The 19,344-nt window shown below is 56.8% G+C and overlaps 1 protein-coding gene across 4 annotated transcripts in view; it reads left to right on the forward strand.

The window, feature by feature from the left end:
• Window positions 1-19,344, forward strand: part of PTPA (protein phosphatase 2 phosphatase activator) — a 42,495-nt gene that overhangs the window by 5,731 nt on the left and 17,420 nt on the right. For 2 of the 4 annotated variants that reach the window (XM_073806698.1, XM_033858809.2), the window contains exons 3-9: window positions 1,871-1,957; window positions 5,999-6,124; window positions 8,021-8,138; window positions 9,998-10,097; window positions 11,001-11,125; window positions 11,990-12,090; window positions 16,283-16,390. In XM_073806698.1, coding sequence (XP_073662799.1) covers window positions 1,871-1,957; window positions 5,999-6,124; window positions 8,021-8,138; window positions 9,998-10,097; window positions 11,001-11,125; window positions 11,990-12,090; window positions 16,283-16,390 — 765 coding nt within the window. The remainder of the gene's footprint in view (window positions 1-1,870; window positions 1,958-5,998; window positions 6,125-8,020; window positions 8,139-9,997; window positions 10,098-11,000; window positions 11,126-11,989; window positions 12,091-16,282; window positions 16,391-19,344) is intronic. The other 2 variants (XM_073806699.1, XM_033858810.2) reach the window with 1 other exon arrangement.

Here is a 19,344-nt window from a genome sequence, read left to right on the forward strand (position 1 = left end):
CTTGCGTCCAGCTCCATCCAGTTGCCTACACCTGGCCTGGGCAGCTGGAGTGGGGAGTGTCCCCTGTGTAGAAGGGTGGCCCAGGGTCCTGGCAAGCTCGGCAGGTTCTCTGTGAGGAGTCTGCTGTGCTTACGCTGAGCCCGAGCCCTCGCCGCCTTGTTGGGGCCGGGGTCGTGCTAGCCTGTCTGGCTCCTCTTTCACAAGCCTGCCCTTTAAGTATCTGGAGATGGATATCGTGTCTTTTCTGAGTTGTTTTCTCCCCCAAGTCTTCACCGGGATAAATGCCTTAGTTCTTCAGCTGCTCAAAGGATGTGGTTCGAGTCCTTTCATCGTCTTGGTTGCTCTGCCTCAGGGCTTCTCAAGCTCAGCACTGTTGACACTTGGGGCAGATAATCATTTGCTGTAGGGGGCTGTCCTGTGCACTGTAGCATGTGTAGTAACAGCCCTGGCCGCTACCCACTCAGTGCCAGTAGCAGCCTTCCTCCCAGTTATCACAACCAAGAATGTCTCCAGACATGTTGGAAGTCTCCTGGGAGCCATCTCGCCCAGGTTGAGAGCCACCACTTTTCTCTTCCCCGAACCTGCAGGATTGTCTGAATCCAAACGTGGCTTTAGTTCCTTGCTTTCCCCTAGATGTTTTCCAAAGAACATTGGGTGTTTATGATGCTCCAGTTACTGTAGCTGATTTAACCCTCACAAAAACCCTGGGACTCTGAGGTCATCTCCATTTTGAAATTGAGAAAACTGAGGCCAGGAGGTGAAGACATTTAGACATCTAGCAAGGCACGGTTAGTGGTCGAGATGAGAGTCCAAAGAGTTATGTCTCCAGCTTGCCTGGCTCTGGAGCCCCATGGGTTGAGCTGCTGTGCTCTAGGCTGTAAGTGGGCAGCCTAATCTGGCCCTCTGCCTGGTTTTTTTGGTAATTTCTTTTTATTTTGGCTGCACTGGGTCTTAGTTGCGGCATGCATGAGGGATCTAGTTCACCCTCAACGAAGACCAGGGATCGAACTCGCGTCCCCTGCATTGCAAGGCAGATTCTTAACCACTGGACCGCCAGGGAAGTCTCCCCACCCCCACCCCCACCCCCCGACATCCTTAAGTGTTGGATAAAGAGGAGGCAAGAAAGTGAGAGGCAAAAGGGATGCAGAAGAAACAAGGCCACACAGAAGTTGCTTTGCTGCCAGGAGCTGCCTCTACAGGGGCCTGCACCTCAGTGCTTTCTTAGGCCCCGTGCTGGCTGTAACCTGCAGCCCCGTGGGGAAGAGGTTGCCCAGTTGGAAGCTGGGGATGGGTGTGCTGGGAGACCTGGCCATGGGCAGAAAGCAACTTCATCTCCTGGGAGCAGGGCATCTGCAACGCAGGTACGCAGCCTGGCCTGCCTGCTGGGGGAAACCTCTGGAAAGTTAGTTACCAGGGGATGGACCCTTGGTGGTATAGTATAACAGTGGCGTACTCGCCGCTCCACTTTGGAGTTTGGCTGGCTGGGTCCTAGCTGCACGTCTAATGACACCTTGGTCTTAGGAGTCACTTCCCCTGAAGCCTTGGTTTCCTCATCTGTAAAATGGGGACAATGATAGTGTCTACCTTGTGGGGTTGTTGTACAAAGAAACTGCTGGCAGCCATGGTGAGTGCACAGTAGACTCTGGTTGGAGGTCCAGGTGTCACTGTGGTCATTGGCCTGCCAGTGGTTTTGGACGGAGGATCAGGGTTGGGTGCTTGGCGTTATCTTTCTGCTGCTCCTGCTGTTGGGGTGGGAGCCGGGGGCAGCTTGGAGCTCTTTGGTAACTGGGTGGAGCTGGGGGCTGGCAAGGGTGTAGAGGGTGGGGCTCTGACACCCTTCTCCACGTCCCGCCCCCACTCTGTTTGGCAGGCGTACGCTGACTACATCGGATTCATCCTCACCCTCAACGAAGGTGTGAAGGGGAAGAAGCTGAGCTTCGAGTACAGGGTCTCCGAGGTAGGCAAAGGCAGGAGGCTGCCGGGCCGGGTCTTTCCAAAAATAGCTGTCAGGAGCCCACAGTGGGCCCAGTGCAGAAACTAAGGCCGCCCAGACACGCGTGCCGCTGACACTTTAGTGTCTGCAGAAACTAAGGTTGCCCAGACACACGTGCCGCTGACATTTTAGTGTCTGCATTGCTAATTAAAAAAAAATCTGTGAATAGATGTGTATTTATAAAATTGAGATCAAGGTATATAAGCTGTTTCATAGCCTGCATTTTTGTTTTGTTTCGTTTTGTTGTTCTTTTGTTTGGGGCCACACCGTGTGGCTTGTGGGATCTTAGTTCCCCGACCAGGGACTGAACCCGGGCCCCAGTATTGGAAGCGTGGAGTCCTAACCACTGGACCACCAGGGAATTCCCTAGCCTGCATTTTTGTCAACTGGTGTCTGTATGTAACTTTTTAAATTAAAAATGATCACAAAAGAGGTAAATATGCTCACTGAAGGGATTACTGTTAGAGGGGACTTCCCTGGCGGTCCAGTGGTTGGGACTTCACCTGCTAGTGCAGGGAGTGTGGGTTCAGTCCCTGGTCGGGGAGCTCAGATCCCACATGCCTCGCGGCCAAAAATCCAAAACATAAAACGAAACAATATTGTGACAAATACAATAAACACTTTAAAAAAAAAAAAGGTCCACATCAAAAAAATCTTAAAAAAAAAAAGAGATTACTGCTAGAAACGTGTATAACACGAACAAAAACGCTGGCCGCGCCCTGTATTCCTCCCCGTGACGGGCTCCCAAGGGCAACCTGCTGCTCACAGCGAGGGGACTGTCGCCCAGACCTGCCCCGGGGGCTCCTCTGCCCCCTGAGCCATGCCCTCGCTGGTTTAAACAGTCCCCCGCTTAGACTTTGAGGTTATTTCCCTAAACATTGCTGCTCTGAACACCCTCGCACATAGACCTGTGGGCGTTCTTTCCTAAGGATTCATTCCGAGAGGTGGAAATGCTGAGTTGCAGGGCGTACACTGCTTGGTGCTCTTTGGCTGTGTTTCAAAGACCGGCTTGTTTGTAGAGGGAGGGTGAGAGCTGTGGGGAGGCTGATAGGCACGGGCAAGCTCTCGGCCCTTGCTGGATGCCATCCCAGCCCCGGTGCCAGGCCTCCAGCGGCCTCCTGTGTGCCTGTCCCAGGCAGCCCAGAGCCCCCTTGAGCTTTATCTTATCTCAGACCCCAGGCCCGAGCAGCCTCTCAGTGCCTTGTCCACCCAGCTCTCTAGCCGTAGCTTCGGTCTGTCGGGTAAGGCCTGGCCCTGCCCTGGCCCAGTCCGTCCACCTTTGGCAAGGCTGGCATAGCCCTCATGCCCCTGGACCCTAGCTGGCTGCTGGGAGGCCGAGGTCCTGTTCTGTCACTGCGGGGAGCCAGGCCTGTGCTGGGGATTGACAGCCGTCTCTTGGGAGCTGGCCCACCAGTGACCTCTTGGGTTCCTCTTGGGCCTGCTCAGTGCTCTGGGGCTTTGGCCGTGGGCGCAGACGGCGGGGGGTGGGGTGGGGGGCGAGAGGGCCTCTCCTTGAGCCTGTGATAAGGAACGCTGAGCTGTGCTCAGTGGGCTGGGGAATGTGGGGGAAGCCTAATTAAAGGGCAGTGTTGTGATTACCCCAGCAGATCCTGAGCTGCCAAAGCCCTCTCAGGTCCCTTCGTTACCCCTGAGGCTTTGATGTCCATACCACCCAGGCGTCATCTCAGCTCAGGAGCCATTCTTTTGGCAGGATTGCACCTGGTTAAGTGCTTGGGTTCTGCAGTCTGGCTGATCAGGTTTTGATAACCTCTCACTTCTGAGCTGCGTGGCCTTGTCGCCTCTGACGCTCCGTCTCCTCATGGGAAGAGCCACAGACCTCCTCATGGCCCCTGGGGAGATCCCGTGTGTAGGTTTCTTTTTTTTAGCACAGAGCCTGGCACATACTAGATGGCATTGTCATTATTAGCTATTGTTATCGTTAGCTGGTTTTCAGTTTTAATTTCTAGTAACACTGATGTTGTTGCACTTGGGGCTCCTGAGCTGGGTTCATTCTCACTCAGAGGACAGGGGTGGCCCGTGTGGTCTCCAGAGGTCTCCCGGCTTCTGCCTGCGGCTGGCAGTGGCGGCAGAAGGCACCGCACACAGCACGCGGCCTCCCTTCCTGCCAGGCCAGCTGCTGTGGCTCCCCTGACGCTTCTCCTGCCTCTCAAGGCAGGGGGAGGCGGCTGCGGCTGTGGGGGGCGGGGGAGAGGGCGGAGTGGCCTGGGGGCGGCTTGCAGACCACCCGCAGCAAGGGGAATGTATGAGATCATCTAGACCCATGTTTAGAATGCGCTCCTTCCTTCTGAAATTATGTCTGTCCTATTCTTTGGGGGTTAAAATGTTTTATTTTTGTAAAATAAAGGTGATAGTAGATAGGAGGCTTATGTTTTGTTGTTGTTCCGTTTGATTTTTTTAAATGAGGGCAGAATTTAAATTTGGCAAGTAAGATTTTGGAGAAAATTTTACTGGTCCATGAAATCTGAAAAGGAAGCTTTGGTCCAAGGAGGAGGAGGGTGGCTCAAATTATTCTTCATGCTTCCTAGGGGCTTCAGCCCGCAGCTCCTCCCCTCCAACCCTCTCCCCGCAACAAGCCAAACAACAAAGGCAGCCCCTGCCTTCAAAAACCCTCGCCAGAAAGAGGAGCTATAGGAGACTTTTAATTATTCATTGGCCCAGCTGAGCTAGCAGCTGGGGCCTGGCCCCCGCTGGCTTCAAGCACCTTCTTTATATCCCCTTCAGTGCCTCACCGAGAAGACAGTTCTCTGGGGAATCTGTTCTGGTGCTTCTGGGGCCAGGATTACTGCACCATCCCTTATAAGTCCCAGCTGCTGCATGGGGTTAGGTTTGCTCTGTCCTTATCAGCTCTTCCTGGCGACCTGGTTCTTCACAAAGCCAGGCTCTGGCGTGAACAATTGGAAGTAACCCAAACATTTAACAGTGAGGGATTTGGTAAGTAAATCACAGTACATTGGTACAGTGAACTATTATTCACTTGTTAGAGGCTTTTGCGAAATTATGTTTCCATGTTGCTGTGGAACAAGGGTCATGAGGAAACTGATCAGGCTATGAAGCAGCGTGTGCCCTGTGACGCCTGTTTTAGAGTCTGTGTGTGGATGTATACCATCACCCTGTGCCAGGCACTGTGCTAGCATGCTTCATGGGTTGTCACTTAGTCCTTGTGACGGCCCTTGGAGTTATTTTCCATCATGCCCATTTTTGAGATGAGGAAACAGGCTCAGAGAGTTAAAGTCACTTGGTCAAGGTCTTGCGGCAACGAAATGGTGTTTTAGCTGTGATTTGAAGGCAGGTCCAGCTGCCTTCAAAATTCTCACCATGATAAGCCATGGAAAACACTATTAAAAAGATGCAGTAGAAGAGTACGTTAAAATGTTAATACAGGTTCCCCCGTTATCTGAAAGTAGAGCGTTTCTACGAAACCTTTTGTAAACCAAAGTAGTGTAAAGTGAAAATCCTCTTGATTTCTTTCTGTTAGCAAAAACAGCTACTAATGTAGGTCTTCCGTAAAAGTAAAGCGGCGAAAAGCGAACTTTCGAAAAGCGGGGTACACCTGTGGTGTTGATTTCTGGGTGGCAGGATCATTGGTCATTTTTGTTTTCTTCCTTTTTACATATCTGTTTTCCGTGCTGAGCAGGTATTGTGTACTAAACGGAAGACACCAATGAAACGTAGTAAAGCAGGTCAGGGCTGCAGCTTGTGCTTGTGCGGCAGCTCCCCCGGATGAGCTGTGGCTAGAGAAACCGGGTGCAGAAGCCACGCTGGTCCTTCAGCCTAGTGCTGGGTCCTTTCTGTAAGGCTCACCGTGTTCACCTGTCCCCTCCTTCATATTCAGGGTGGTTGGGAAGACAGGGGGACAGCAGGGAGATGCCAGTGGTGCCAGGCCTTGCGGTCACTGTCCAGCAGCAGTTGGGACTTCTTCCCTCTGTGGCTCTAGCCTGGGGACACTAGTCATCGTGGCTTGGCCCCCTCTCCTTGCCTCCACAGGCCATTGAGAAACTGGTCGCTCTTCTTAACACGCTGGACAGGTGGATTGATGAGACTCCTCCAGTGGACCAGCCCTCTCGATTTGGGAACAAGGCCTACAGGACCTGGTATGCCAAACTGGACGAGGTGAGGCTGCTGCAGGACAGGCTTGGGGGCTGGGCTGGGGAGAAAGCCGGCAGATATCAGAATCGCTGGGAACTCGGGAAGGGACCGCAACTTCCAGTGGTCCCTCGGTGTCTGTGGGGGGTTGGTTCCGGGACCCCCTGCGGATGCTCAAGTCCCTTGTATAAAATGGCGAGGTTCGGTCAGCCCTCTGTATCCATGGGTTCTCCATCTGTGGATACAAAGGGCCGACTGTACCGTTAGGTTAGAGGGGAGCTGGGGTGTTAGGCACACGGCAAGCTGCCTTTCGGTAAGAAAGAGGGGAAACAAAAAAGGTATGTTTGTACTGCTCAGTTTGCACTGGAAGGATATGTAAGAGGCAAATAAGGCTGTGGTTTCTTTTTTTGAGGTTGGGGGGAGGGGGTGGACGGGAAAGGGTGACGGAAGACTTCTCAATGCATCCCTTTTATAATGTATTTATTTTTGAGTCATGCAAAGGTAATACCTGTTAGAAGCAAACAAAAAATAAACATGAAGGATAGCCACCCCTGGGAGTCCAGATTCTCACCAGGTCTCCGGGAGATTCTCATGCCAGGGGATTTTTGGGTTTTTTGTTTCTTTGTTTTTTGGCCACGCCACATGGCATATGGGATTTTAGTCCCCCCAACAGGGATTGAACCCTGCGCCCCCGGCATTGGAAGCGCAGAGTCTTAACCACTGGACCACCAGGGAAGTCCCTCATGCCAGGTGTTTATAGACTGAACTTAGAGAAACTTGCATCCTAGTTTCTTTGGCCTAGTGTTTTCACATGGAACAGAGGGGAGTCCCGAGGACCCAGCAAAACACTGTCCTTGCGTAAGAGTGGCCTGGGGCTGCTTCTGGTCTCTAAGATGGCACATGGGCGTATTTTTTTTTATTAAGTTATAACTTAAAGAAAGCTGACAAACCATAGCTGTCAGTCATGTACAGCTTGATCGATCTTTTTTTTTTATAAATTTATTTTTGGCTGCACTGGGTCTTCGTTGCTGTGCGCCTGCCCTCCCTAGTTGTGGCAAGCGGGGGTTGCTCAGCAGCTGTGGCGCAGGGGCCTAGCCGCTCTGCAGCATGTGGGATCCTCCCGGGCCAGGGCCCGAACCCACATCCCCCGCATTGGCAGGCAGAGTCTCAACCACTGGGCCACCAGGGAAGTCCCCTTGATAGATCTTAACATGTTTTTACCCTTGCATCCGTCCATGTCAAGCCACGGAAAATTCCAGCACTTCAGCAGGGCCTTTGTGCCCCTTTCTAGTTGATATCCCCCAGACTCTTCTGACAGCTGCCTATAGATCGATCTTGCCTGTGTTTGAACTTCATGTAAATGTCTGGCTTCTTTTGCTCAACATTGCGTGACTCCCCTGTGCTGTGCGGAGCAGTGGGTCTTCTTCATTGCTACGCAGCACTCCAGGGTAAGGCCATAGCACAAGTTATCCATTCTGCCGTTGACGGACGGTTCAGTTGTGGGTTGTTTCCACGTTTTGGCTGCTATAAATAAGGCTGCCGTGAACGTCCTTGCATATGTCTCTGGTGGACGTCGGGCACAAACTCCCTCGCTGGGAGTATGAAGAAAGAGGACATCTCTGGAGGTGTCAGTGAGTTACTAGATGGGAAAGTCGAATGGCTTCTTTTTAAATCCCTCCTGTCTTGCCCCCAGAACCGTGTCCCCTGGAGGGAGGGTCAGCAGATGAAGAGCCACCCCAGGGTGGTCTCCATTGTGTGAAAATAAACGCTCTCCCTCCTCTTCCTTCTGTGGCCAGTCAGAGCAGGGAGCCAGGACTGCTCGCTGTGGCGGCCTGGCTCCAGCCAAGATGCTGCCTCTGGGCACCTGGCCACCGAGATGCCGCCTAATCTGCTGCCACCACTTTGTGTCTCTTATGTTATCAGGAAGCAGAAAACTTGGTGGCCACAGTGGTCCCCACCCATCTGGCAGCTGCTGTGCCCGAGGTGGCTGTTTACCTGAAGGAGTCAGTAGGGAACTCCACGCGCATCGACTACGGCACAGGTACCCGTTACCGTGGGCGGCGCCTTTTTGGCTTCGCAGTGGCCCTTTCTCGGGTTGCCTCCTCTTTGCTCTGGGTTGTGTTGGTGGGGTGAGGGAGCCAGCTGGGGTGCAGCGCGGCAGGTGCAGGGACGCCTGCTGCTCTGGCGTGGTCCACCAGGGGGAGCTGGTGCCACATGCATGGTGGCTGTAAGCGCAGCGCTGACTTCTGTTGCTTGTAAAGAGGGCCTCGCTGTGCGCTCATGTCATCACCAAACTAATAATTTGTTGAGCACTTAGTGTATCCCAAGACAACCGCTTACGGAAGCCTTGAGAACTGAAAGACCCTGGTAGCCTCTGGCAGCGCTGTGGCGCATTGCTGTTAGCCACTCGGTGCCCTTCAGAGGGAGCGCTGTGGGCATCTTAACAGGGAAGGGGGGCGTCCTTTATCTAGGTCAGGCGTGGCCGAGGAGGGTCGCTGCTTTGATAGGCCCGCCTTCCTTTTCCTTTCCACGCTGAAGCAGGCGAATGCAAGAGCTGCTGCTCTCTCGGGCCCTTCCCTTGCCTCTGGAGGAGCCCCGGCCCCAGGGGCAGGCCTGGAGAAGGGCCCCCTGGGACCTGGGTCATGGGAAAGTTCTGTCATCTGCTCCCCTGATGCTGAGGAACAGGCTTATTATCGAGTGAGACTTTTAGGGGCGGCGCTTTGACTGAGGCCAGCCGACCAGGAAGACCTGGAGGTGGGGAGTGGCCAGGTCAGCAGGGGCTGGGTTTTTCCTCCACTCTCAGATGCTCTTAGCTGTGCAAGGGTGATGACTGCCCCTGCGTGATTGTGGCCTGGACTCTGGCTGGTCATGGTCAAAAACTGTGCAGGTGAAAGTAACAGCTCATAAGCTTTCCAGGCCCTTGGAGGGACCCTTATTCTGCAGAAATAGGACAGGAAGCCACTGAAATATTCTCTCCTCCCCTCCCTCCAGATATGTTTATTATGACACCATGAACCATGGGATTCGGCCCAGAGTCCAGCTGGCGGTTTCTGTAGCGCTGACCATTTCTATTTGACATGACTGGGAAGGAAGGGGGGTGCCCTTTGACCCTGCAGTGTGGCCATGCTTCGAAGCCTTCAGTGGCTCCTTTTTTCCTGTGGCTGTAAATGCCTGTCTGATCTTCAGCCCCATTGCATTACACTTTCTCCCTTGCTCTCTCTGCTTTAGCCAGACTGGCCTTCCTAGGGTTCTTCAAACATATCACGGTGGTTGTTTTTTTTTTTTTTTGGCCTCAGGGCCTTTCCATGTGCTGTTTCTCCTGGCTAGAGTGCCCTTCTTGCTTCCCTCACGCCCTGTGCCTTGCCAGCTCTTACTCATCTTTCAAATTAAATATTATTTCTGAAGGGAAGCCTTCCTGAACCCTAATGTCAGGATCCCCCTGTGATATCCTCCAATTATCACCCTATCCTTCTCCTTCAGAGGTAGGTTCATAGAAGTGATTGTATATTTAATGTCTGTCATCCTGATAGGTCATAAACTATCAAACAAGGGCAGGGACTTCTGGCCTCTGTCCCTCTAGTGCCTGACATGGGCGGTGATGGCCACCTGCAGTAGGTGCTGCGTAAATAGGGCAGAACTGATGAGTGAGTTAAACCCCCAGAATGAGATGTGAATGCCTATTGAAGTGTCACCAGCCTGGGCCTTTTCAGGAGTAGGATTATAGTACTAGTGGTTCTTAAAAGGACCTAGTTCTTCCTGGATGGGGAAGAGGCCCCGTCACCTCCATGTTCACCTCTGTCCTTAGAGGGGAAGTTAGCAGTGATTTGGACTCTGGTGGGACCAAGAACAGTCCCACGCCTTCTGGAAGACTGTCAACCTCGGCTGTGTTTTCTCCCCCAGGACATGAAGCTGCTTTTGCTGCTTTCCTCTGCTGTCTCTGCAAGATAGGGGTGCTGCGAGTGGACGACCAAATAGCCATTGTCTTCAAGGTGTTCAATCGGTGAGTGAGCCCAGCGGGAGGGGCGGCGGCCGGGGGAGGAGCAGCCGGGTCTCCTTCCTCCTTGTTACCATCAGACTGGGGACGGGGTGCTAGAGGGGGCTCCGGAGGGGCCGTTGCTTCTCTTGTCCTGTTCTAATCAAGCTGTGACTGTGAACAGGGTGTCCAGGACTCCTCCTTCTGACAGGTTCAAGTAAAAATAAGCGAAGGGAATGTTATGTAACGACCGCTAATGCTTCTGTGGCATTTATCGCGTAGAGGTAACTTCTAGGCGCTTTACATACAACTCTTTTTATTCTCACGAAGACGCTCATTTCCATTTTATAGATGAGGAAACTGAGGCATAGAGAAATCAGGTCCTTTCACTGAGGTCACAGCCAGCTGAACCCAAGCAGTCAGGCTCTGACCTGCTCCCCTCACCACCCAGACCACCTCCCGGCACGTGGGTGTGTCTCCGTCACCATAGGGCGCTGACACATGTGTTCAGGGCCCCACTCTGGTGCTGCTGATGCCGCAGCTCCAAGGGCGGTTCCCGAAGGGATCTAGGGGATGATCTCCTTGGACTCCCATCAGCTTTCCTATGGGCAACCCGAAGCAAGAGAAGCTGCGGCTCCTGCCCAGGCTCTCAAGTTGTCAGGAGGTGATGGCACTAACCTCCTTTCCCAGTTGGTGTTTTGCCCCTTTGCTGGGCCAAAAGAGGCTGAGTGTGAGGGAAGAAAATGAAGTTCCATAATTTTGAGTGTATCAGCTGATGCGTAACACGGGCATGCAGGGTTTCGTTGAAAAGGAGATCTGTTACACTCTCAGGTGGTTATTTCCGGCCTCCTTTGCTCCCATTGGCCGAAGGGTTGAGACTGTCTTTCTGCTTTTTGCCACCTCCCCTCCCTTCCCTGCCCTCCTGTGCAGGTACCTTGAGGTTATGCGGAAGCTCCAGAAGACGTACAGGATGGAGCCGGCCGGCAGCCAGGGCGTGTGGGGCCTGGATGACTTCCAGTTTCTGCCCTTCATCTGGGGCAGTTCGCAGCTGATAGGTACTGAGGTGCCCTGGCCCTCCTCCCTCCCCTCCTGCCCAGGGCACACAGTGGCAGCTCGGAAAGCAGGCATTAGACCGGCTGTTGACGGAGGCTGCTTGCCGCCGACCTTCTGCTGCGGCTGGCGTGCAGGCTGGGGAGGCTGAGGCACATGATGGAAAGCGACGGGCTGGGGCGAGGGCGCCTGGCGCGTAATGGACCGGTGTGAGATGCGCCCCGGCTCCTGGCGGCAGCTGCGGGGTTTTATGTTGAAAATGAGGGGTTCTTTTGACTCAGTGACCAGCGTCATCCGCTGTTATTATCGAGCCGTGCGCAGGGGGGGCCCATTGAGGAGCTGCTGCTCGCTCCGGGCCCGCTCTGGGGGTTCCTCCCACTTTCCCACGGGCGAGCCAGAGTGGGTGAAGGGTCCACGTCTGTTTCCACGTAGGATTAACTGCCTAACGGAGTAACATTAATAAACGACCCTTTGTTGAGTACTTCCCTGCGCCAGGCACTGCTCTCTGTGCTTCAGGCAGATCACGCAAGCACCCTGGGAAGGCTCTTTGCCGGCAAACCGCTGAGCGGCACTCACCCGTGCAGGCGCCGTGCCGAGTGCTTCACGGTGCTCCTGACGTTCGGGTGGCACCCCGCAGCCCCACTGCACGGGTGAGGCAACTGGGTGGCATGGCTGGAAAGCAGCAGGGCCGGAGCTTATTACACTAGAGTACAGACCTGCACAGGGCCATCGATGGCTCCAGCGAGGTCAGGCGTTGAGGGCGGTGGGCAGGACCGCAGCCGTGCGGTGGGTGCAGGTGGCACCGGGCTGCGGTGCCCCGCCGGCGCGAACGCCTGCTTCTAAACCCCGGGGCTCTTTGCTGTTTCCAGACCACCCGTGTCTGGAGCCCAGGCACTTTGTCGATGAGAAGGCCGTGAACGAGTGCCACAAGGACTACATGTTCCTGGAGTGCGTCCTGTTTATCACCGAGGTGAGCGGAAGGGCTGAGGGAGGGGCCCGCGGCAGCCTCCGGGCCAAAAGGGGCTGAGGCTGGTGGCTTTGGACACAGGAGCCGGAGCTGCCGTCTGAAGATGGCAGGGCCAAGCCCTGAAGTGGGTTGTTGAGAAGGAAGCCCAGCCAGGCCTCTCTGAAAGGTTAAGCCACCTTCTGACTGTCCAGGCTCTCTTCCTCTAAATCAGTACTCTGGGGTTTCTACTGGAGCCGACGGATTAAGACCTGGTCATTAGGTGGACTTGGTGGCCGACGCAGCAGGTCTGAAGGGTGGGGGCCACAGGGTCTGCAGAGCTGTGTGCGTGTGGACATGTGCGACGAAGCCATTGCAAGAGTTGGAGAGACTGGATTGGAAGGCGGGACAGATCCCTGCTGAAGGGACACGCCTTTGCTGGACCTGGGCCAAGGGAGGTGCTGGAAGTGCAAGTGAGCAGGCCTGGACCCCCGGCCCCCCCAGCGGGGGTCGTTTAACTGGGTGTCGTTGTCCTGCTAAAGTAGGGCCTCCCGCCAGTGCAGCCTTGGACCGCTTCCTCAGGGTCACCTGGGGAGCTTGTGAAAATGCACGTTCTTGGGCCCCACCTCAGCTTTCTGCATCAGAATCTTGGGGGACGAGCGCTAGGAACCTGAATTTAAACACATATGCCGGGTGATCAGGCATGAAAGTTGGGGACCCACTGCGCTCGGGCCTCTCTTTCAGGAGGTGTGGGGACCTTTCATCCTCCCTGCCTGGTACCCACCCCGCAGGCTCCCAAAGGGCACCCTGGCTCTGCTGCCTGGAGAGGGTCTCGCCCCCGTTCTCCTTCCTGACGCCCGCAGGCATTCCTGCTGGCCCGGTGATGTCCCTCGCACACCCGTGGGCGCCCCTGCCTGTGCGGGCTTCTCTCTTGGCTGCCCGTTCTGAGCCCCCTGAAGAGGGGGAGACGCCTGGCCAAGCAGCCATAGCTCCAGACTCTCCTGGTCAGCAGTCGGCTCAGGCCTGCGCCCAACTGCAGAGGCCAGAGGGGAATGCCGCGTTTCTCCAAGTCAGCAAATGAAGGCCGTCCTGACAGCTGGGATCTGCTGCTTTCAGCACTGTAGGCAGCCCAAGGTCGGAAGGACTCCGGGGCAGCCTGGCTCGCTGCCTTGAGAACCAGTCACATGCTGCTCTCTCCAGAGTAGAACGGGAGGGTGTGCGGAGCTGGGGAGACCCCAGGAGGAGCTGGGTGAGGAGAAGGGGTGGCCTCGCCCGCTCCTGGGGGTAAGAGGCTAAGCCCTTCCGGCTGGCCAAGCCCCTGGGTCCCTGTCAGTAACTAACAAGAAGGAACGCCAGGCTGGGCCTCAGGGAGTATGGGAATTGACTCCAGCTTAAAACTTTGTTTCCTTGTTTGTTTGTTCGATTATGCTGGTGTGAAAACCCCAAAGCTTTGCTCCAGTCTGGGACCCAGGTCCTCTGCTAGAGGGAATCCTACAGTGGCCACTAGGTGGCACTAAAGACACATTGAACTTGGAGGTTTTGGTAACAGTTGAGGGAGAGGCAGGAACTGGCAGGAGGCCGGCAGGCCCTGGAGTTCCTTGGTGGTTCCACACGCCCTCTGCGAGGCCTGGTTTTCGCCCGGGGCCTCGGTGCTTGGGCCTGGTGGTGGACGTTGGCCGCTAGCAGGGGACGTGCCCCAGAGCTGAGTGACCGGCGAGAGCCCCTCTCACCCACTCGGCCAGCCTAGAGCAGGCTGGCGCAGCTCCTGGCGGTGGCACACATGGTGCTAGTTCTCCGGAGTCTGCGCTCACCACCCGGACCAGGGTTTTCGCAGCCCCCAGTTGGTGGTGAGGGAGGCCCGAGGCCTGACGCTGGGACGTGGGGACCTGGCGGCCTGCGTGGAGCTCTGTGTGCTGTGGTCAGGAAGGGGGCGGTGTTGCCTCTGGAGACCCCAGGGATCACTAGAGCTGGTGCAGCTACGGGATTTAACAGACAAGAAGTTGGAAATGAGACCGTGCTTTTCCTCCCGCCGGGACCAGCCTGCGACCTGCCCCGGTGGCCCTGAGCGTCCCTAATGCGGGACCTCACCTTGCAGGGCTCCTGCCGCCTCAGGAAATGCAGCCCTGGCGCCTTTAAGAGCCCAGGGCAGGCAGGAAAAGAATTTCAGTTTCAATCTGGCTTCTAAATTTGGAGTTTTGGGAAGGGAGGGATCAGATTTCAGCTGGAAGGGAAGGAGCTGACAGGAAGGCGCTGTGCAGAGCCTCCCCCCACCCCACCCCCCTCAGTTACTGACAGAGGAACCATTTACAAAAGGCCGATTCTCTTGGGAGTGGAGAGGCAGGAACGCAGCGTCTGTGAGTAATTTCCTGCTCAATATGGCTGCTCTGACTCATGCGATCCCCCTGGGGTCACTGCGGGCCTGCAGCTCGCTCGCTGCTTCTCGCTCCTTCTCTTCTGCCTTTGTGGCTGGAATGAGCGAATGTTTTTTGTCTTCTTGACCCCATTCCCCCCTTATCTGCTTTCCTTTCCAGAGTTGCAGAGGCTCCTTCTGAAGGACCTGAGGAGACCTTGGGACCCTGAAGGCTGGGGCTGGGGGTGGGGGCAGCCCCCCTAAATAGCATCTCTGGCCTTTCCATGGAGGCGGCCCAGGCACTGGGGCTCCGGAGCTCGCGCCTCCCCCGGCTCTGCCAGCAGGCCAGAGAGGCCTTTTGGGTCCCCCACCCCGTGCCCCTAGCGGGGGAGGCTGGCCCACAGGCAGAACCCCTGGTTTCCCCACGTCCCTGGGCCAGCCTTGGCCACGGAGCCCTCGCTGAGCAGACCCCTGGAGCTGCGGCTGTGACAGAGCCAGCAGGGTGCCTCCTGGGTGGTTCGCTCACGGGGCCTAGTCCAGAGTGAAGCTGGTTCCCCAGCTCCAGTGATCCCTGAGCTTCTCAGGGCCTGGAAGTGTGCAGGAGAGGGCTAGAGCCTGGCGCTCCTCCCGTGGGGCCCAGAGCCTGGGGAAGGGGCGGGGCAGGGCGAGGGGAGGGCGGGGTGGAGCCTGACGGAGTGGGACTTTGGGAACAAAGCACCCTGAAGGCCAAGCCCCTGCAGGCTGGGGGCTCCTGACTGCCTTCCTGGAGGAGGGAGCCTTACAGAGAGAAGGGGAAAGATTCTGGGTGAAGGGACTGGCCCAGGAGAAGCCCTGTGGGGACCATGGGCCATGGCCTCACTGCTCGAACCCCGGGGGTTGAGACAGGCTTTGGGGGGACTTGGGCCAGGGGAGGGAGATGGCAAGGGTAGAATGGCATCTTTTTCGACGTAGATCTTACAGTTTTGTGAGAGTTGCCTTGCTGCAGGAGTGAGAGGCCTGCGAGAGCGGGTCCCCAGGCGAGGCCGCAGCTGAAGGGTGGGGGGTTTGTGTTCCTGGGACCTCATGCTTATGGTGCCCAGTATGGAGACCCATCCCTCCTCTCTGGAACAGCTCTCCCCCAGCCCCGCCTCCACACACAGCCTCTTCTGGAACCTTCCACCTCCTCAAGGTCCAAGTCTGCTTTCTTGCCAGCTCAGCCTCTTTGCTTTTGAAACTCTTTCTTCTGAAACCTGGGGCTGCGGGTGCTGAGACCCGTTCCCCCAGCATCATCAGTGTTGCTTCAAAGCCCGGGAGGGGACTGTGTGGCGGGGGACTGTGAACGGCTTGTTAGCAAACACAGACACGCTGGCCTTGTGCTGCTCGCGGGGTGCACTCAGGTACACGAGCTCTTCCTCGTCTCAGCGCGGTGGTTTCTGATATCGTGGGGGCTCCACTGGGCTTGCCGCAGAATTCCTTCCAAGAGGAGGGACTGGGAACAGAGCCGTCGCTGCCGTTGCCCTCCCTTCCCCACTCCCCTGCCAGGTCAGGCTGGCTTTCTAAACAGACCTTCCTCCCGCATCTGTTGCAGGTACCCGGTGGCTCATGTCTGCCCCCTCTTTTCCTTCTCCTTCCGCCTGCCATGCAGAGGGCAGTCAGATGCCTGGGTTTGGTCTGGGCCCTCCCCCAAACCGACCCCTCCCTCAGCTCTGCCTGTGGCAGGCCAAGAGGGACCCTGTCCTGGCCCTTGTGTGTGTGTCCACGTATATGTACGGGCCTGCAACTTGCGCGTGTGTGTACGTGTGTATGCTCCCGCAACCTTGCTGCAGGGGAGCAGGGGTTGGGCTCCCGGGCGACCCATCTCTCCAGCTTGTGGACTCTTTTTTTTTCCAGATGAAGACAGGCCCCTTTGCAGAGCACTCCAACCAGCTGTGGAACATCAGTGCCGTCCCCTCCTGGTCCAAAGTGAACCAGGGTCTCATCCGCATGTATAAGGCCGAGGTGAGTGGGGACTGGCCTGCACGCTGGGTCCTGGGCTGCTTCGCCCTCATCCCCACCCCGCTGTTTTGCTCTGAATCCAGTTCTGAGTTGCCAGCCAGCCCCTCTGACGCTTGAGGCCTCAGCATCTCTTGTCTGTGGGATGGGCAGTCAGAAAAGCACTGGACTGAGGCCCAGCTCTGCCCTGTGACTGAGCCATGGCCCCGCTGCTCGGGGGTCTCTGTTCCCACTTGTCAGATGGCTGGAGGCCCTTCTCAGCTCTGTCTCCTGTGGGGACACGAAAATGAAAACAGGCCTGGGAAAGGGTTTTATCCTTCGGAGGCATCATCCGAAGTGATGTCTCTCCAACTTTGGTGGGTCTGATTGCCGGGCAGGTGGGAGGCCGGGAGCTGGCATTTTTAATGACCACTTGAGGTGGTCCTCGCTGCTCTCCAGGCAGAGAGGCAGGGGGAGGTCTGGGTTTCCAGAGCTCCCCGCGCTGGGAGGCGGCTGCCCCCTCTCCTGCCCTTCTCTGCTCGCCTCTTTGGCACCCTTTTCCCAGCCAAGGAGGTGGCTTCTTTTCTGGCAAGTAGGGAGGAGACATTTCTTCCCACCCCGCGCTTTCCTCTGGCTCCTTGCACATCTTATGCAGACCAATCCTGGAACTGCTTGACCTTGGCCAGGGGAGGGCCTGGGCGTGAAGTCCCTCACCTGGAGGAGTGGGTCCCAAAGTCCCCTCTTTTCACCCTCAGGCTGGTGGTCTCAGGTGTTGCCCTGCAGGTGCGCCTCTCTTGACCCTTGGTCATTCCTGTCCTGGGGACGGGGGGTTCTTCGGGTGGCCTCCTTACACCCAGAGCTCACTCAGACCCATCAACAGAGGCAGAGGAGCAGGGAGGGCAGGCTGTAGGGGGTTGGGTGCGTTTGGTAGTACCAGCGCTTCCAGTGGGCCTGGATCCCTCTGCGTGGCCCTGAAGGGGTTAAAGGCTCTGGAACTGACCGGGCCTGGCCTTCTCTCTCCCTTCCGCCCCCTCCGCCTCCGGTCCCCTTTCTCTGGACTTCACATCCTGTGTTTAGGTTCCAGCCCACATACCTCTCTAATCTGAGAGGAGCCTTTGCTGGGGCTGTGCAGGCTCCTTCCGGCCGCAGCCCGGCCCTCCACGCTGGCCCTCCTGCTGGGGAGCACCTGGGGTCCTGCCCTCTGCGTGTTCTGTTGTTCTTGACACCCCTGCCTGCCCCAGTCCCACAGTGGGTGCTGAAGGGGACTCCCTGCTGGCCACGCCCCCCCCCCCCCAAGGCGGGACTCTTTGGTAAGATCCGTCCTTTCTGCAGGCTCTTACTCGAGTGACTAAACTTAGCTTGACCTGGGCCCCTAAGGGCAGAGGAGACCCTGCCTCCTTTCCCTACCTGCCCTGTCCAAAGGCAAAAGAACTCTGGCTGACAGGTTGAGGGAGGAGCAGATTAAGATTAGAGGCGGTGATGGGGCCACACAGACGAAACGGTCCGTGGTGTAACGGTTGTCAGTATCTCTCTGGATGTTGAGCCCAAGGAGGTCAGCCACTGAAAAGTGCCCACAGCTCAGGACCAGACGAGGGAGCACGAGCAGATAACCCAGCGCCCTTCCTGAGACCCGGAAATTCCAGCCCTGGGCGCACGCAGCCTGCCGGGCGCTGCGTGGCGGCCACACGGCTTTGTAGGACAGCGCTGGAACTCACTGCCTTTAGTGTAAGGACACCAAGCCTCTGTGACGTGCGACACTCGTTGGCAAGTTGCTAGCAGGTTGCCCTTAGTCTTTGGTCCCTGTGAGTCCTGTGGTCACATGCTCTTTGCTCAGGGGAAAGCAAGGCAAGGACTTGCTTCTCCAGACCAGTTCTTGGTCCTTGCGGAAGACCTTTGAGGCTCACCATTCTTGAAGTCCAGATGGGGGTTAGCAAAGGCCAGAGCCCCTGGCCAGAGATGGCTGCTGGAGGGGAGCGGGTCCCCTGAGCTGCCACAGAGGCCTGACCGGGCCTGGCATCGGGATCTGGGACCAGCTGCCTGCATCTCCAAACTGCCTGTCAGTTCAGCCTTTCTGAACTGAAGAACCAGATGCTTTCCGGGACCCTTGTGGGGGGTGGGGTCTGTCTTTCCTGAGGGCTGTCACCGTGCTGGGGCTCCCTTCAGAAGGGCCTGTCAGGACCTGGGGAGCCCCTTCTTCCCCTGAGTCGCCGGGACCTGGGAGGGCCTCCAGCTGGAAGGTCTGCACATGGGCAGGCAGAAGCTGTTGCTCTGCCCAGGACACGGGGAGCGCAGGGGAACCGGTCACTGGAGAAAGGCCTGGCCAGAGGCTCCCTCTGCTGTGACCCTGGAGCCCCCGACTTCCTTTGCCCCAAGCAGCCTTTTGCCTTTAGCCCAGCTCCTCGCCCCCCGCCCTGCCCCAGGCCTTGGGGAAGCTTGTTCTGGGTCCCTGAGGGCAGAGTGGAGAGAACCTCTGCCCCTGGGCCCTCCCCCTAAGCCTCTTGCCTTCGCAGTTTCTCAGGCCTGAAAGCTAGAAGCAGGTTGACCTTTGACCCTTTCTGGAATTCCAGGACCCTGGGGGGGCTCCCCTTTGACAAACTCCCACCACTTCCTCCATGACGTAAGCACAATGGAAGCTGCCTTTTCTGGATCTGCTGGTCTTCCCTCCCCCCACCGCCCCCCGCCAACCCCCAGCTGCCTGCTCCCCACTTTCTGTGCCCCAGGCCCAGGAGCCTGGCTGGCCTGGAGCTCTGCTCCCACACAGACAGAGCTTGGTTCCCCATCCTTCCACCGTAGATTTCCCTTCCTTCAGGCCTTGTGGCCCACCCCCCACTCTGACACGCATGTGTGCGCGTGCGCACACACACACACACACGCACGCACACACACACACACACACACACACACACACACACACACAGCTGGGCAGAGACCTCCTCACCTCTGCGGCTGGTTGTTGAGGTGAGGGAGCCTGGGCCAGCGCT

The sequence above is a fragment of the Tursiops truncatus genome, chromosome 6 (genome assembly GCF_011762595.2).
Source record: "Tursiops truncatus isolate mTurTru1 chromosome 6, mTurTru1.mat.Y, whole genome shotgun sequence".
NCBI classification, from domain to species: Eukaryota; Metazoa; Chordata; class Mammalia; order Artiodactyla; family Delphinidae; genus Tursiops; species Tursiops truncatus.